This window comes from Merops nubicus, unplaced genomic scaffold (assembly GCF_000691845.1).
Source record: "Merops nubicus isolate BGI_N331 unplaced genomic scaffold, ASM69184v1 scaffold20946, whole genome shotgun sequence".
In the NCBI taxonomy this organism is placed as follows: Eukaryota; Metazoa; Chordata; class Aves; order Coraciiformes; family Meropidae; genus Merops; species Merops nubicus.
This window is the reverse complement of record NW_008613344.1, coordinates 74,372-88,319: the sequence shown is the minus strand read 5'-3', so window position 1 is coordinate 88,319 and position 13,948 is coordinate 74,372. Positions and strand designations below refer to the sequence as shown.

General features: G+C 39.7%; 1 protein-coding gene across 1 annotated transcript in view; it reads left to right on the top strand.

Moving 5' to 3' along the window:
* Window positions 1-13,948, top strand: part of LOC103774479 (short transient receptor potential channel 6) — a 36,972-nt gene that overhangs the window by 1,096 nt on the left and 21,928 nt on the right. Inside the window, exons 2-3 of the mRNA XM_008941888.1 lie at window positions 8,480-8,665; window positions 10,787-10,951. Coding sequence (XP_008940136.1) covers window positions 8,480-8,665; window positions 10,787-10,951 — 351 coding nt within the window. The remainder of the gene's footprint in view (window positions 1-8,479; window positions 8,666-10,786; window positions 10,952-13,948) is intronic.

Genomic DNA, 13,948 nt, shown 5'->3' with positions numbered 1-13,948 from the left:
GAAAGAGAAGACTAAAGTGATGCATTTTTGTCACTTATGCAAGACAGACTAAACAATTCTATTAAACCCTCATGCATTCTCATTATTTTCTTGTACTTGGACTGAAAGCTTTCTTGGTCCTTGCAGTATTTTGCGTGTATTCACAGAACCTCCTCTAAATAATGCCCTTCTTTTCCTTTTTTAAAGCATTGCTTCTCTCTGATATTTCTACTCACCTCTTCCTCTTTTTCACTTATTTGTACTGAGTTTTATGTGAACTCTGTGACGGTAAAGAAGTGTTACATAGAACTTTTAATGTTTCACAGCATGATTTTGAAACAAAAAAAACAGTTGAGGCCTGAGATTCAAGGCCCCTTAGATTCTTGAAGCATGAGTGTTCTTTGTTTGGGTTTTTTGTTATATGGATTCAGTGATACACAATCTACAAAAATATTTACCACAGTTTATTTTTGTTAAGATAGTAGTAAGAATGTAAGCTTTTTGCTTTCAGTAAATGCTAAGTCAGGCCTTGTGCAAACATTGGCAATGTTAATTATGACTTAGGTTAGTTACAAACCCTTGGACTGGGTTTACCTTAGGGGACTTTGTTGAAAGTAGATGCTAGTATCTGATACTGCTGTGACAAAGCAGGGTGTGTGGACTTCACTAGCAGGAGATCAAACCCCCTCCAAAGCAGTAATAGAATGGTTTGCAAAATTGTTTTGGGAAGAATTTGAGATTGCCATGCTCAATATTTAATCTCAATCTTTTTAGCAGTAGCAGTTTGCAAGGCTGTGAGCCCCACTCTGCTCAACCAGCCTGAGCTGAGATGCTGCAATTCTGAACGAATTACCCTTGACTGGTGCTCACAGGTGTATCTTTGTGTAAGGTCTGTTGTAAGCAGCTGAAATATTTATTGGAAAGAGAAAAGAAAGAGGAGAAACGTGCGAGGGGAGCTTAAAAACAGCGGCTAAACAGCTGGAATAGGAGCAGAGGAGAATTTTTATTTTATGTCAAAAAGACAAAATGGGGGAACATTTCGGCTTAATATAGAGGATGAATGTCTGCCCCATGAAGTCCCTGGCAGAAATCCTTAGGACTGAGGAAATCTCAAGTGGACAGAGATTCCATCCATTGGTTTAACAGACAGTTCAGAGAGGAGTACATGAACTGCATACTCTGTTCGTTTCTCTTTAGCAGCTGCTGAAGATGTGAACAAAAGGACTTGATTAACTTAAAGGGGAGTAAATTTAGAACAGAAGAGAAAACCATTTTTCATACACATTAATGCAGCCTGTTAAGTTCACAGCTCTGTTGAGATAAATTGCGTGTCTGATTTCTAGGGACTTCATAGCTCTGCTTACCACAATTGGAGTGACACAAGCTAAGATTATTATAAAGATAAATAAAATCATCATCTGGAACAGTCAGCGAGAAGTGTCCTTCAAATGTATGCTGCAGTACGCCCCCGGTGAGATGAACTGGGAGTGCAGTGTTTGTCCCTGGTGCCACCAGGGCAGGGCATGGAGCACATGGGTGACAAAAGGTGGGCTGGGGCAGAGATCAAGCTTCTGCAGCCACCCTGCACTGATCTGGGGAGGCCCTTCCTTGGTGTGTCCTGGCTCGTCCCTGGGTGACTTCTGGTTTGTTAGTTCCTTTCTGATCTCAGTTTTAAAACTAGAGCTTCGCTTCTAGTGCAGTGTTGTATAAAGGGCTGCAGTAGAGATTCTGAGGTACTGTCCCTCAGCAGAAACAGGGGGCTAGACAAGACACAGAGCAGCTCCATATTGCTGAGCGCTCATCAGCCACGCTCTGCTGAGGGTGAATCCGCTCTTCAGAGTAGAGTGAAGGTGAGTAGGAACAATGAGGAGCAGGAGCACAAGGCAACATGGAATTTTAACTCTCCCTGAATTTAAGGTTTCACCAGGAGCAGATGGCTGGCAACATAAAATCTTACAGGAATGGCGTTTATGCACACTTATCCATGTATTGATGGAGTTAATATTTATATTATTGACAAGTGATAACTTTTACAGTATCTAGACAGGCTGGGGGCTTGACTGAGAAATACCTGGCTTAGGTACAGCAGGGGAGGTACAGCTGTTGTGTGTGCGAGTTGCAGGAAATGGATGCTGTTGTCTTTACTGAGTCTGGGCTTGTTTGTGCTCATATCCTTGGCTGCAGCAATTTATCTAAAAATTATGACCTTTATTTCAGTTGTCTGCTACAACTGCCAGGGTACTGTAGTCCCTGCGTAAAAATGTGGTTTTGATAAAAATGTGTTACATGTAGTTAGTGTAATTGAAAGAGGTATATTTTTAGTGCATAGATTAGCTGGATGTAGCAAATCTTTAGCTCCACCTAGGGTTTGCCTGGACCATTTGAAGTAATTCAAACCTTACCTAAATAAAAATTGAACTTCCTGGTAATACACTGTTTTAAAAGTCACGTATTTTATAGTGCTGGTGGGGTACTGTTGCAGGGGAGCTTCCTGTTGGGTGCCTACAGCAACCATTGGCACAGGTGGCACAGGTAGTTCCCAGATCTTCCTCAGAGGCAATGGAAGGGGTTAATGCTCAACTGGAATGCTCGTTGTTTCATTACTATCTTGTAAATTATGTGTCTCTCCTGTCTCATACCATCAGATAGTGTTAGAGATAACGCTGACCATGCAGCTGTGATTCGTGCAAAATAGGAAACATCATAATCAGTGGAAACCACTGGTCTGTGGAACGAAATCATTTATTTTCTTCAAACTTCTGTAACGGTGTCACCTAGCTCTACATGCCTATTGCATTTGATTGCTGGTATTGTTTTCACAAGTGTTTCAGAGGATCATTCTGTATTGGGAGTAAAACCAGAAAAAAGTAGAAGGCGACATCTGAAGGAAGACTACTGGACAGATGTGTCAGCCACAATGAAGGAACATTTCTGTTCCAAGCAAACAGCTAATTCAGGATTCCTGAGTAATTCCAAGATGTTCAGGATTTTCTGAACACCATTTAGTTTAGCTTTTTATGACATAGGTAAGTGTGCAGCTTTACAAGATCTCATATTATATAGAATGTTTTATTTTAGGGGATTGTGCTTGTATTTCTTGTCATCTAAATCGTTTGCCCACCCCAGAGCTAATATTTGTACTGTGTCCATAAGGATGTACATGATACCTGACAAATGTTGACCTGCAGAGATGTGGCTTGGAGTTTTGAGAGGGACAGCTGTGGCCCAGTGCTGTTCAAAATGGGTAAGATTTGCATTTAGTGCAAAGTCCACTGCAGCTATAATGGTAGCAGACTGTTTTTTAATCCGATGGAGTGGAAAATGTCTTTTTAAATTAAACATAGGTATGTTACTGTTTGCTGTAAATTAATACCCCTAATAAGGTCATTCGAGTTTGCTTTTCTAATGAGAAGGAAAATTCAATTTATCATCTCAAAGTCTGTTTTTTTGTTTGTTTTCATTTATACAACCCTCATTACAGAAATAAGATCTCAATCTTCATTGCAGGTATTGCCAGCTCCCTTGAAAGTAAAAGGTAACCTCACCTTTTAGAGGAGAAGAACCAAGGCACTGAAGGAGTAAGGGCCACCTTTGTAAAGGGAATAATGTGTTTATCTGCCTACTCGGGAGCCTAAATCCAGCATTTAGGTCCCACTTAGATTTGCAAGGCTCTTTGAAATTGGAAATCCTGGTATAGCAGTACCCATATTTCTGGTCTTGGTCTCTATGGTTCCCAGAGCAGGGCCAGTACGTGGTCTGGAGCAGTGCTCCATCTCATCTGTGGGGTTCAGTGTCAGCCTGTGTCCTGAGAGCATTTTTATCCTGGGCACAGTCTCATGGAGAGCAGGAGCCTGTCACTGGTCACAGGAGGCTGCCTGGAGAAGATCCATTTCTTCTGGGAGAAATAGTTACGGTGATGCTCTCCTGCTGTCCTGGCCATGCTGTCCTGCTTAGGTCAAAGGTAAGGCAAATCTTGGCCAGCTGAGGTTTTCAGAGTAGTGGTGGCCTGCTTGCTCCCTTGGCCAGCACACCAAGACAGTCTGCGGCTGCTCCTTCCACAGAGGGCAGGTGACCCCTCTCAGCAGCAGCCGCCCTCAGAGCACCCCCACCTCTCCTGTCATTCCTCTGCTACCAGTGTCTTGTTCCCCTGGTTCCTCATCCCCCATAGTGCGCACCCAAAGTCATCACCTTCCTTTTGCTGAAACCTTGTCCTTGGGGTGGCAAAATTGTTTTTTCTTTAAACTGCTGAGGAGTCCTGAACCAGCATTGTCACATGTGTAAAATAAAGCACAGGCGTGCTTTGCTGCGGAATTAAGGGCTCATTGTTTTTACAGTCTCCAACTATAATTTAATTGCTAACTTCCTTCTCAAATCTCCCAGGACTGCTTTTTTAATTCATTAAGTTTACAATCTACAGTAAAGGAGAACTCATAGAATTCACAAAATAATAGAATCATAGAATGGTTTGGGTTGGAAGGGACCTTAAAATCATCTAGTTCCAACCACTCTGCCAGAGGCAGGGCCACCTCCCACTAGACCAGGTTGCTCAAAGCCCCATCTGCCCTGGTCTTGAACATCTCCAGTGATGGAGCATCCACTGCTTCCCTTGGCAACTTGTGCCAGTGGCTCACCACCCTCATTGTGAAGAATTTCTTCCTAATTTCTAATTTAAATCTACCCTCTTCCAGTTTGAAGCCATGACCCCTTGTCTTATCACTACAAGTACTTGTAAAAAGTTACGCTCCAGCTTTCTTGTAGGCCCCCTTCAGATACTGGAAGGCCACAGGAATGTCTCCCTGGAGCCTTCTCCTCTCCAGGCTGAGCAACCCTAGCTCTGTTAGCCTGTCCTCATAGGAGAGGTACTCCAGCCCTCTGATCATCTTCGTGGCCCTCCTCTGGAGCAGCTCCAAGAGTTCCATGTCCTTCTTGTGCTGGGGGCTCCAGAGCTGGACACAGTACTCCAGGTGAGGTCTCACCAGGGCAAAGCAGAGGGGCAGGATCACCTCTTTCAACTTGCTGGCCATGCTGCTTTTGATGTGTCTCAGGATACTGTTGCCTTTCCGGGCTTCATTTGTGCACTGTTGGCTTACATTGAGCTTTTCATCAACCCGCACCCCCAAGTCTTTCTCCTCAGGACTTCTCTCAGTCCATGCTCTGCCCAGCCAGTATTTGTGCTTGGGATTGCCGTGACCCAGGTGCAGGACTTTGCACTTGGCCTTGTTAAACTTCATGAAGTTGGATTGTGCCCACCCCTCCAGCCTGTCCAGGTCCCTCTGGATGGCCTCCCTTCCCTCCAGTGTGTCAGCTGTACCACATAGCTCGGTGTCCTGGGCCTTCATCTGCATGTCTGTGGCCATTTTCAAAAATAAGACAAGCAAGTTACCACGTTGCCTTGGCTCAAATCAGTGGTAAGAGATGCGTGAGAGGCGGGAGGGGGATCTTTCTGTGCCTGCATGACAGAGGCACAGACATGGCAAGAACAGTGTATTAATCATTTTTACTGTCGCTACACATTTAAGTGGACCAAGGAGATGGGGCAACAGGTGGCCCATGGAGTAGTCTCTGCAAGTTAACACACTTGATTTCTTAGGAACAAAGTTGCCTGGCTAGAGCTGCCTGTCCTGTGGTCAGTGCCTGACAAATCTTCCTGTAGCAGTTTAAGGCATTACTGTCCCTTCTGTCCTCCGTAACCTTCCCTGAGAGGGTAAGTTCTTCATAAGTGAATACATCTCAAGGCAGCAAACTCTGAACTGGAGCAGGGATGTGTGTTGCCTTCAGCTGACTGCTGTTACAACCACCCTGTGGCACAGCTGGGCTGGAGGTGGAGGTGCTGGCCACCGCTTAAGTCCCCCAAGTTCATTTGCTGTAACCTGACCACCGAGGACATTTCAGCTCGGCTGCCAGCCCTGATCACAGCTGTGGCAGCATTTCACAGGAGGGGAAGCTGGTTTATTGCATTTCCAAAAGAGGAAGTAAACCAATGGGGTTTATGGACAAATTTACTGGCTGCTAATATATACTGTGATGCCACGTACAAACCTAAATTCAGAAAGGATAATTCTGCAAAGTGTGAATGGAGCTATCTGGCTATTTTTAAAATGCCCCTTCCGTATTCATATTGGGAAATAGGATTACACTCAGAAAAAAAAAGTCATATTCTTCATTAGAATAAATTATCATATATGATTTTTGTTTTGAGACCACTCAAAGGCATTGGAGTCCACCATGGGGTCATTGTCATCTTACATACTGTTTTGAAAATCCATGTTGTGTCTCAGTCACCAAAGCTGGAAAATACTGATGATAAATATGTGTGAGTGTGCATGTATGTATATACCTGTATCTCTATATCTATATATGTGTATATGTCTTACCAGAAAATATGCACATACCAATATATTGCAAACAACATTTTGTAGTAGTTATTTGTGAAGGCCAAATTATTTTGTTTCTGAATTTATCAAAGAAAAATCCTTTTTTCATTTCACGTTCAAGGGTCAGATACCAGTTTGGAACAGTCCATAGTATCTAATGGTACAAGGGTGCATAGGTTGTCTCTGTGCTTTTCCTTTGCCTGTGAATCTCAAGTGGCTCCTTTTCCTTTCACTTTGAAGAGGACATTTATGTATTAAAATGATTGAAAACTGAATCTTATCTTAGCTGCTGTTACAAAAATGAAAGCCAAACAGAAGGTGATACATTACTCGCAAAAAATGTCTTTCTGTAGTGTTAGGAAGGTAAGATTTTGGTTAATTTCTCTTGTTACTCTTCTGAAGAGAGGGAAAATAATAAAATATACAGCATGTCATGAAATGGTTAGTTTTACTATTTAGCTTCTGTTGTCTTTGTAGAGAACTGACATTAAAGTTCTTTTTTATGACAGATTGGAGCTATTGTGCTTACATTAATTAAAAAGATAAATCACTAGCAGTTCTATGCAGACATACAGTAGTGTCTATTTGCTTATGAACGTTTGCATGCATCTAAGTAAAGTGAAATGTAAAACTTGGATGCAATCCTTTAATATATCCAAGCAATAAACTGGTATGGTGTGGGTAATAAAGCACAAACATGCATGAAGTACCCCCTTGGCAAATGAATTAGGGTATTCTGTGTACTCCAAATAAGGGTTTTGCTTCCAGTGTGTGCATTAGATGGCAGTTAGTATGAAGGAAGTAATTAAAAAGAAGGGACTAAGCAGAGACTAAGAGTGGGAGAAGGGGGGATGCTGTGAAGAGCAGACCAGAAGAGGGGGAGATGTGTCACTATAGTAAAAGCATTCATAGAAAGTTACTGTGACTATGAAACAGACTAACTACATGAGCAGTACTCTACAGTGTGGGGTGGTTGGAGCTTTTTTCATTCTGTTTGGGAAAAATTCTACAGTAATTTCATCTTGACATTAAAATTAGTAGAGATCACAAAAAATATCTGACGTTTTTGACACATTTATGGGTAAATCTCTTGTAAGATCTAGGCCAGGGGCAATATATCTGTGCACATTTTTTAGCTTTAAATATACACATATATCTATATCCATCTAGCTCCCTATTAGTCTAGCTATATTTGTCTTTTATGACCCAAACACAGCTGCAAGTAAGGAATGGTGAATGAACTGAACTGTGGATTGCAGTGATCAAAATATCTTTTCCTGTTTTGACTGACGCCTTTTGGAAAACATTGACTGGGAAGAATATTTGGTAGTTAAAGCAATGAGCAACTGAACATGCAGTTGTAGAGCAACATTTTGGCTCACACAGCAAAATCTGTTGTGAGATATTTGAGCTAAAGAGCACTGAGTTGAAGTTAGAGATATGGTATGGCTGTGTTATCTGTAGCACTGCTGACACTGTTGCCGGAAAACAGCAATCAAATTTTGTGTTCGCAAGCTAAGAGATGTTAGAAAATGAGGAAGACAAGATTTACAAGAATAATACAAGGCAGAAGAAAATTCAAAATATTTATGTAATTCTCAAGAAGGCTGGGAAGTTGTTTAGGTGTGTTCTCTGTAGGATACTCATCCAACCGAGATCTCTGTAGTGTAACTTTCTACATCTGAGCTAGTTATGTAGACTTCTGTGACAGTGAATAGAAAAATTTCCCCTATGCTATTCAAATCAACTTGAAATAGTCCTTGAAATACATCATACAATATTTCCAAAAGTGGTTTTTTTACTTTCAATTTGCTCTAAAGCAAGTCTAGAGAAGTAAGTTGTGTAAAAATTGGTAATGTAGATGTCCAAGGTAACCAAGGTGAGATGCATCCTACTCTTTGAACGTTCAGGGGAAGTAGATGTCTGATAACAAAGTGCTGTTAATCAACCAGAAGCAAACAAACAAACAAAAAACACCACACAAACAAACAAAACTACACCAAAACAGACATAATGAGATGCAAACAAACTCTTGATGCTCTCAGATGTGTAGCTGGGATGTAGAACTGCTTCTCTCATGTTAGATCTAAACAGCAAGTTACCTTCTTTCTTCTTTTCTTTTCTAGAATGATTACAAGAAACTGTCTATGCAATGCAAGGATTTCGTAGTTGGGCTCCTTGATTTGTGCAGAAATACAGAAGAAGTGGAAGCTATTTTGAATGGTGATGTGGAAATGAGCCATAATAATGGAGAACACGGCCGCCCCAGCCTTAGCCGCTTAAAACTCGCCATTAAGTATGAAGTTAAAAAAGTAAGCAATTACACTGAGGCAACAGACATGCCATGGTTTTGGGATTAAATCCTGCTGTTATTCAATGTTTATGCATTTGTAGCCTATGACAAATGAACATTTGGGCCCTTCTGCACAGTGTATTGTACAAGCAAAAGAATCCCTGCCCCAAAGAGCTTGCAATATAAAGAAGCAGCAAATATTGAGGATGGTTACTGGTCACAGTGGGTATGAAGGCAAATGGTTCTAAAAAGTGTATCTATGTGCAAAATTTTTAAGTATTTACATGTTTTTATGTTTAATCTATTTAAAAAAAAAAAATAGAAGAAGTTTACACTACTTTTGCGACCTGGAAAAGTAAAACATTCCATGAAAACCAGAGGAGAGTACAGCAGTCCTGTGTGCTGCATGGCAACAATTATTGATAGACATTTTTGTCAAGCTGTTGTGTCTTACTCAGGCAGTTGTGAAAACTTGGTGAAATCGTGTCTCACAGAAAATGTGTATTTGTGTGTACAGAGGATCAGAGACACAATCTAGGAGTAATAGTACTGTTGTTCTCAGTTCCAAAGAACAGCAGGCTCCGGGCAGTGTCAGATACAGAAGTTGTCATCCCTTCTTTGGCTTGCTTTCCTGTCTTCTGTCAGTTTAATACTCTGGTCTGCATCTGAAACCAGCTGAGTTAGTAGCTGCAACAAGACCCTTGAATTATCCAGAAAACTTCTCTTGGATAATATCAGTTGTAAAGTTCTAGGCAACCTATGTGTGAACCAGGGAGAAACTGTTTATGTGATGAAGTTTGTACAACTCATCAAGAACATCAAGATGATCAAGATGATACAGCTCAGGAATATACTTTAAAAGAAAGTTGCCCTAGAGTAGAGCTATCTCCTGACTGAGAAGGAAGACCTTTGATAAAACTTTTCCTACATAGTGAAATGGATCAGATCAACAGTAGGAAAAAAAACCCCAATACCTTATTTCAAGAACAACAACAAAAATAAGTAGGCAGTCAGGGCTTTTAAGAATCTGGTATGGACTCAATAGACATATCTAATTTAACAGGGAAGAACTGCAGGCTCTTTACAAAATCTGAGTTCACATCTCTGGCAGACACCTAAAACATTCGTATTTGAGGACTATTTATGTGTTTATGAAGGGAAGAGAAGAAGAAAACTATTTTGACTGAAAAGCACCTGCCAGTGTATGAACACAAACCTGCAAAACACTTAGCAAGCTATGGTCACTGAAGAGAGCTGAAGCAACTTTTGAAGAGAAGATATCACACTGACCTTGTCCTTTGTAGTATTTGAATCATAACCCTTCCTTGAGTGTGAACTGTCTTTCAACACTCTCTCTTGTCTGAATAAAGACATTTCTTGCACCTTCAGCCAGTCATCCTTTAAATATAAAAAAATAGAAAAAAACCCTATATTTGGTTGAATTTTTAATTATATTTCCCAGTCTAGATTTAAAAATGTATGGTGCACAAGAATCAGCTGTTTATTACTACTCCCTTTCTAAGATGCTTCATAGAATCTCCAGAGGTTTTCACAGAAAAGCAGGTTATAAAACAAACTTCTCAGTTTTGCAGTTTGTCCGGAAGATTCTAGAACCAAATTATAAATAGTCCTTAGTTAATCTCCTGCAAAAGTGACAGCTGTTTTCTTATGCCAGCTGAAAAAAAAAATTGTATTTCCTATGTTACCATGTGCAAATGTGGCACATTCTTTCTTTTATAAGGTTATATAGCATCAGAAGAGTAAGAGTAATGAGACTTAAAGTTTTGTAATTTATGAAGTAGTAACATAAAAATTATAGATATCAGAAACAAGTAGAGTTTGCCCAGATAAAGTTTTATGTTTAATTACCCTGAGATGGCAATTAACAGTTTGTGATGGAACAAAGTGTCAATAAAAGAACAAGTTTTTAGATTAAAGGATTTATTGTTGATAGCAGCATGTCTGAATGCTGCAAGATTATGCTTATCAAAAAACTTTTTTTTACCCTTATTAATACTCCTTTGAATATAAGCTGAATTGTTGTTGTTCTGACATTCTTAATGTGCTTCATATAGTTGTTGTTTTAATAAAGGATGTTCTGATAGCAAAGTTATTTTTGTTCTCCTTTTCTTTGTCACAGTTTGTAGCACATCCAAACTGCCAGCAGCAACTCCTGTCCATCTGGTATGAGAATTTGTCGGGTTTGCGGCAGCAGACCATGGCAGTGAAGTTTCTGGTTGTTCTTGCAGTTGCAGTAGGACTGCCCTTCCTGTCCATGGCTTACTGGATTGCTCCTTGCAGTAAGGTTAGTCTGTGGAATCTTGTACTGGCCTTTTATTAACTCCTGTGTCATCTGTGTATAGATTCCTGTCTGGCAAAGATGAAGCATGAGTATGAACTCTTGACATGCATAAGTAATACTTCAGAAATCTGTTGTTTGAAAGCTGAGTTAGGATAGAACAGCTGCAAGACTGCATGTTCTGACAATTGTAATTAAGACAGGTAAATGTATTGTGTTAAATGTAATTTGTATTAAATGAAATTAAATTACCTTGGTTGAGCAAGAGTTGCCTTGTAGAAATTGTACTTTAAAAATGAGTCAAAGTATTCTTCATTTAGTTGTTGCCTTAGTAGGCAGTTGCAGAGCATCCTGATTTCCCACTGGTTCAGAGCTAGACTAAGTTCAAGCTGTGGGTTGGTTCCAGTTACCTCTAAGGCAATTTTATTTTTTATCATTAAAAACTGATTCATAGAAGTCACTGAAATATGAATGCCAGAAATTGAAACAATCATCATCAGTTTTCTAGAAGTCAAAGTGAACTGTGCTGGCTTGTCAGAACAGTGCTAATACTCATTATAATATTTCATGAGGTTTGTAAAGCAGTCATGCAGCCTCCCCTGCACCCATTTATCATGACTGTCTGGATTTGGATGTTAACGCTGTGTTTATTTTGGGTAATATATAGTATAGGAAGCCTTTCCACTGGAGATGGATTCCAGTCTCTGGTCTCTCTAAACTTTGTGTTGACTGTTTTAGTTGGTCACTATCCACCTTTAAGTGGGTGCTGCTGGAATATTTCTCTTGAGAGTATGTTAGAGGGAACAAGTGGGATCCTGTAAGGATTGTTCAGCAAGTTATAGTAGAACATCCATGAGTTTAGCACGTCGAATCCTGTGCACATACAGTGACTCCAGGGGAAGAGGAAGGCTGAAAGAATGGACTGAGGATTTATTTTTTGTGGTTTGGGTTTTTTATTAGTATTATTCTCTGAGAAGGGAAAGATGGGCCTTTTTTTGTTTTGCCATATTTTTCATGTATTTCTGTCTGGGCAGTAAAAATCAGTTATATAATTTTCACTTTTCTGTATAGTGACTAGGATTTTTATGACTACTTTTGTCTTAAAGCACACCTCGAAATTCAGCATACTTCAGTAACTGGTTTTTGACTATAGCAGTGACTTAGATATCTATTTCTCGTTTTCCTTTTCCAATGATTTATTGGATCTTAAAGTAATTTTCAACCATTGCATGTTCTGAAAAGGCTACTTCAGTATAACTTCTTTAAAATCAAGGTGCAAGGGACAACATCCTTTCAGGTTTCATGTCCTGTATCGCTATTTAATTGTCTCATTGGGTGATTTATACGTTGAATGCTTTTTGTTTCATTGTATTCTGCAATTTTAAAATCTAATCCTTGTTTTTTTCCAGTTGCCATTTCTTAGTTTGTGCTTCAATCATACTTCAAAATTTGATTCTTCTGTCTTCTGAGGACAAAAATGTTCACTGTTTGATTTCAGGTTTAGATGGCTCCACTATGGAATGTGGTCTGTATCAACAGAGCCCATTCGGTGTCTGAAATGATGGAATTTTACAAATGTCTTCTTCTCCTACCAAGATAAAGTACCCATTCTTCTTCCAGCTTTGACACTATAGGGCATGATGACAGAAAAGAAAGAATAACAGCTTGGGGTGGAGTTACTCTGACACGTTTCTTTATATTCTTATGCCATAACTCTGAGAAAGATAAAAATGTCTCTATGACACTTGCAACATCTCAGTCAGTTACCTGTATAGCTGACCAGTTTCCTCTTTAGGAAGAACTTGAGCCTGGACCATGGATCCTGAACTGAGAGTTTCAGGTCTGGAAGAAGTTTCACAGAAATACACATGGACAAAGTCCTGTTGATTTGGCAGGATTTCACAAGTGTCAGATGCCAAATGGAATTGAGATTGCCTCTTATTTGAGTTTCACCCATCCATCCACATGCAGACACTTCAAAGATTTGTGAACTCTTTGGTCTGCATTTTTAACTGTTAATTCAACATGACTACTGACATAATTAACCCAAAACTTCTAGAATACTACTTCATTGCATGACATTTTGAAAGAGTAAAAACTTGTTTCAGTTATCTCCAAGAATCTCTAATATCTGTGCTCTTCAGCTCTAATTACTAGTGGAATTTAGATTTTTAGCTTTATGAAATCATAAGTTGTTCAGTCATCCAATGGCCAAGATAAGGGACCTGAATTTGAAATTGAGCCTTCTTTTGCTTTTCCCAACTACCTGGGGCTGGCATTTCTGAAGAGGTAACTTGGTAAGTCCCTACGTGCTTTCTAGAAGCATGCTCTGAGGATTATACAGATTATGCTTTTGCACTGTGATGGAGGAAAAGCAATGAAACATTATGGCCACTATATGAGAAGCTAGGAAATTATCCTTCCCCAAAAGTATTTGAATTATCTTTTCTTTTTATCAGGCTGTTTCTCCCTTATGATAGATATGCTACCTGAAGTCCTATTTTATAATTTCTTTCTCAATGCCATACTCCACAATATTACAATACTTGTTGTCTCTGCAAAGTCACAAGGGGGGGAAAATGTGAATCCCTGACTCCAGTCCCCAGCAATTGCAGGTGACCCTACATGCAGACAAATACATGTTGAAGTATACACAGTACAGTTGCTGTGTTTCTTGTCCTAACTCAAACTAACCTATAAAACACTCCTCAAACTCTATAGCAAGCAAAAGACCATAGCACAGAAGATCAGAAGCCAAAAAAAACCAAACAAACAAACAAACAAACAAAAAAAAAAAAAAAAAAAAAAAAAAAAAAAAAAAAAAAAAAAAAAAAAAAGCCCCAAACCACTTACTTATGGAAAGAGATTCAGAGCATTTAGAAGGTCATGTTATCAGTCTGTGCAATGAGAGGGAATTTATTATTTCAAAATGCACAAAGAAAGTGTATTAAGGAGTGATTATAGCTTATGAAAAAGTCCAATCTTGCATTGTCTTTACATGTT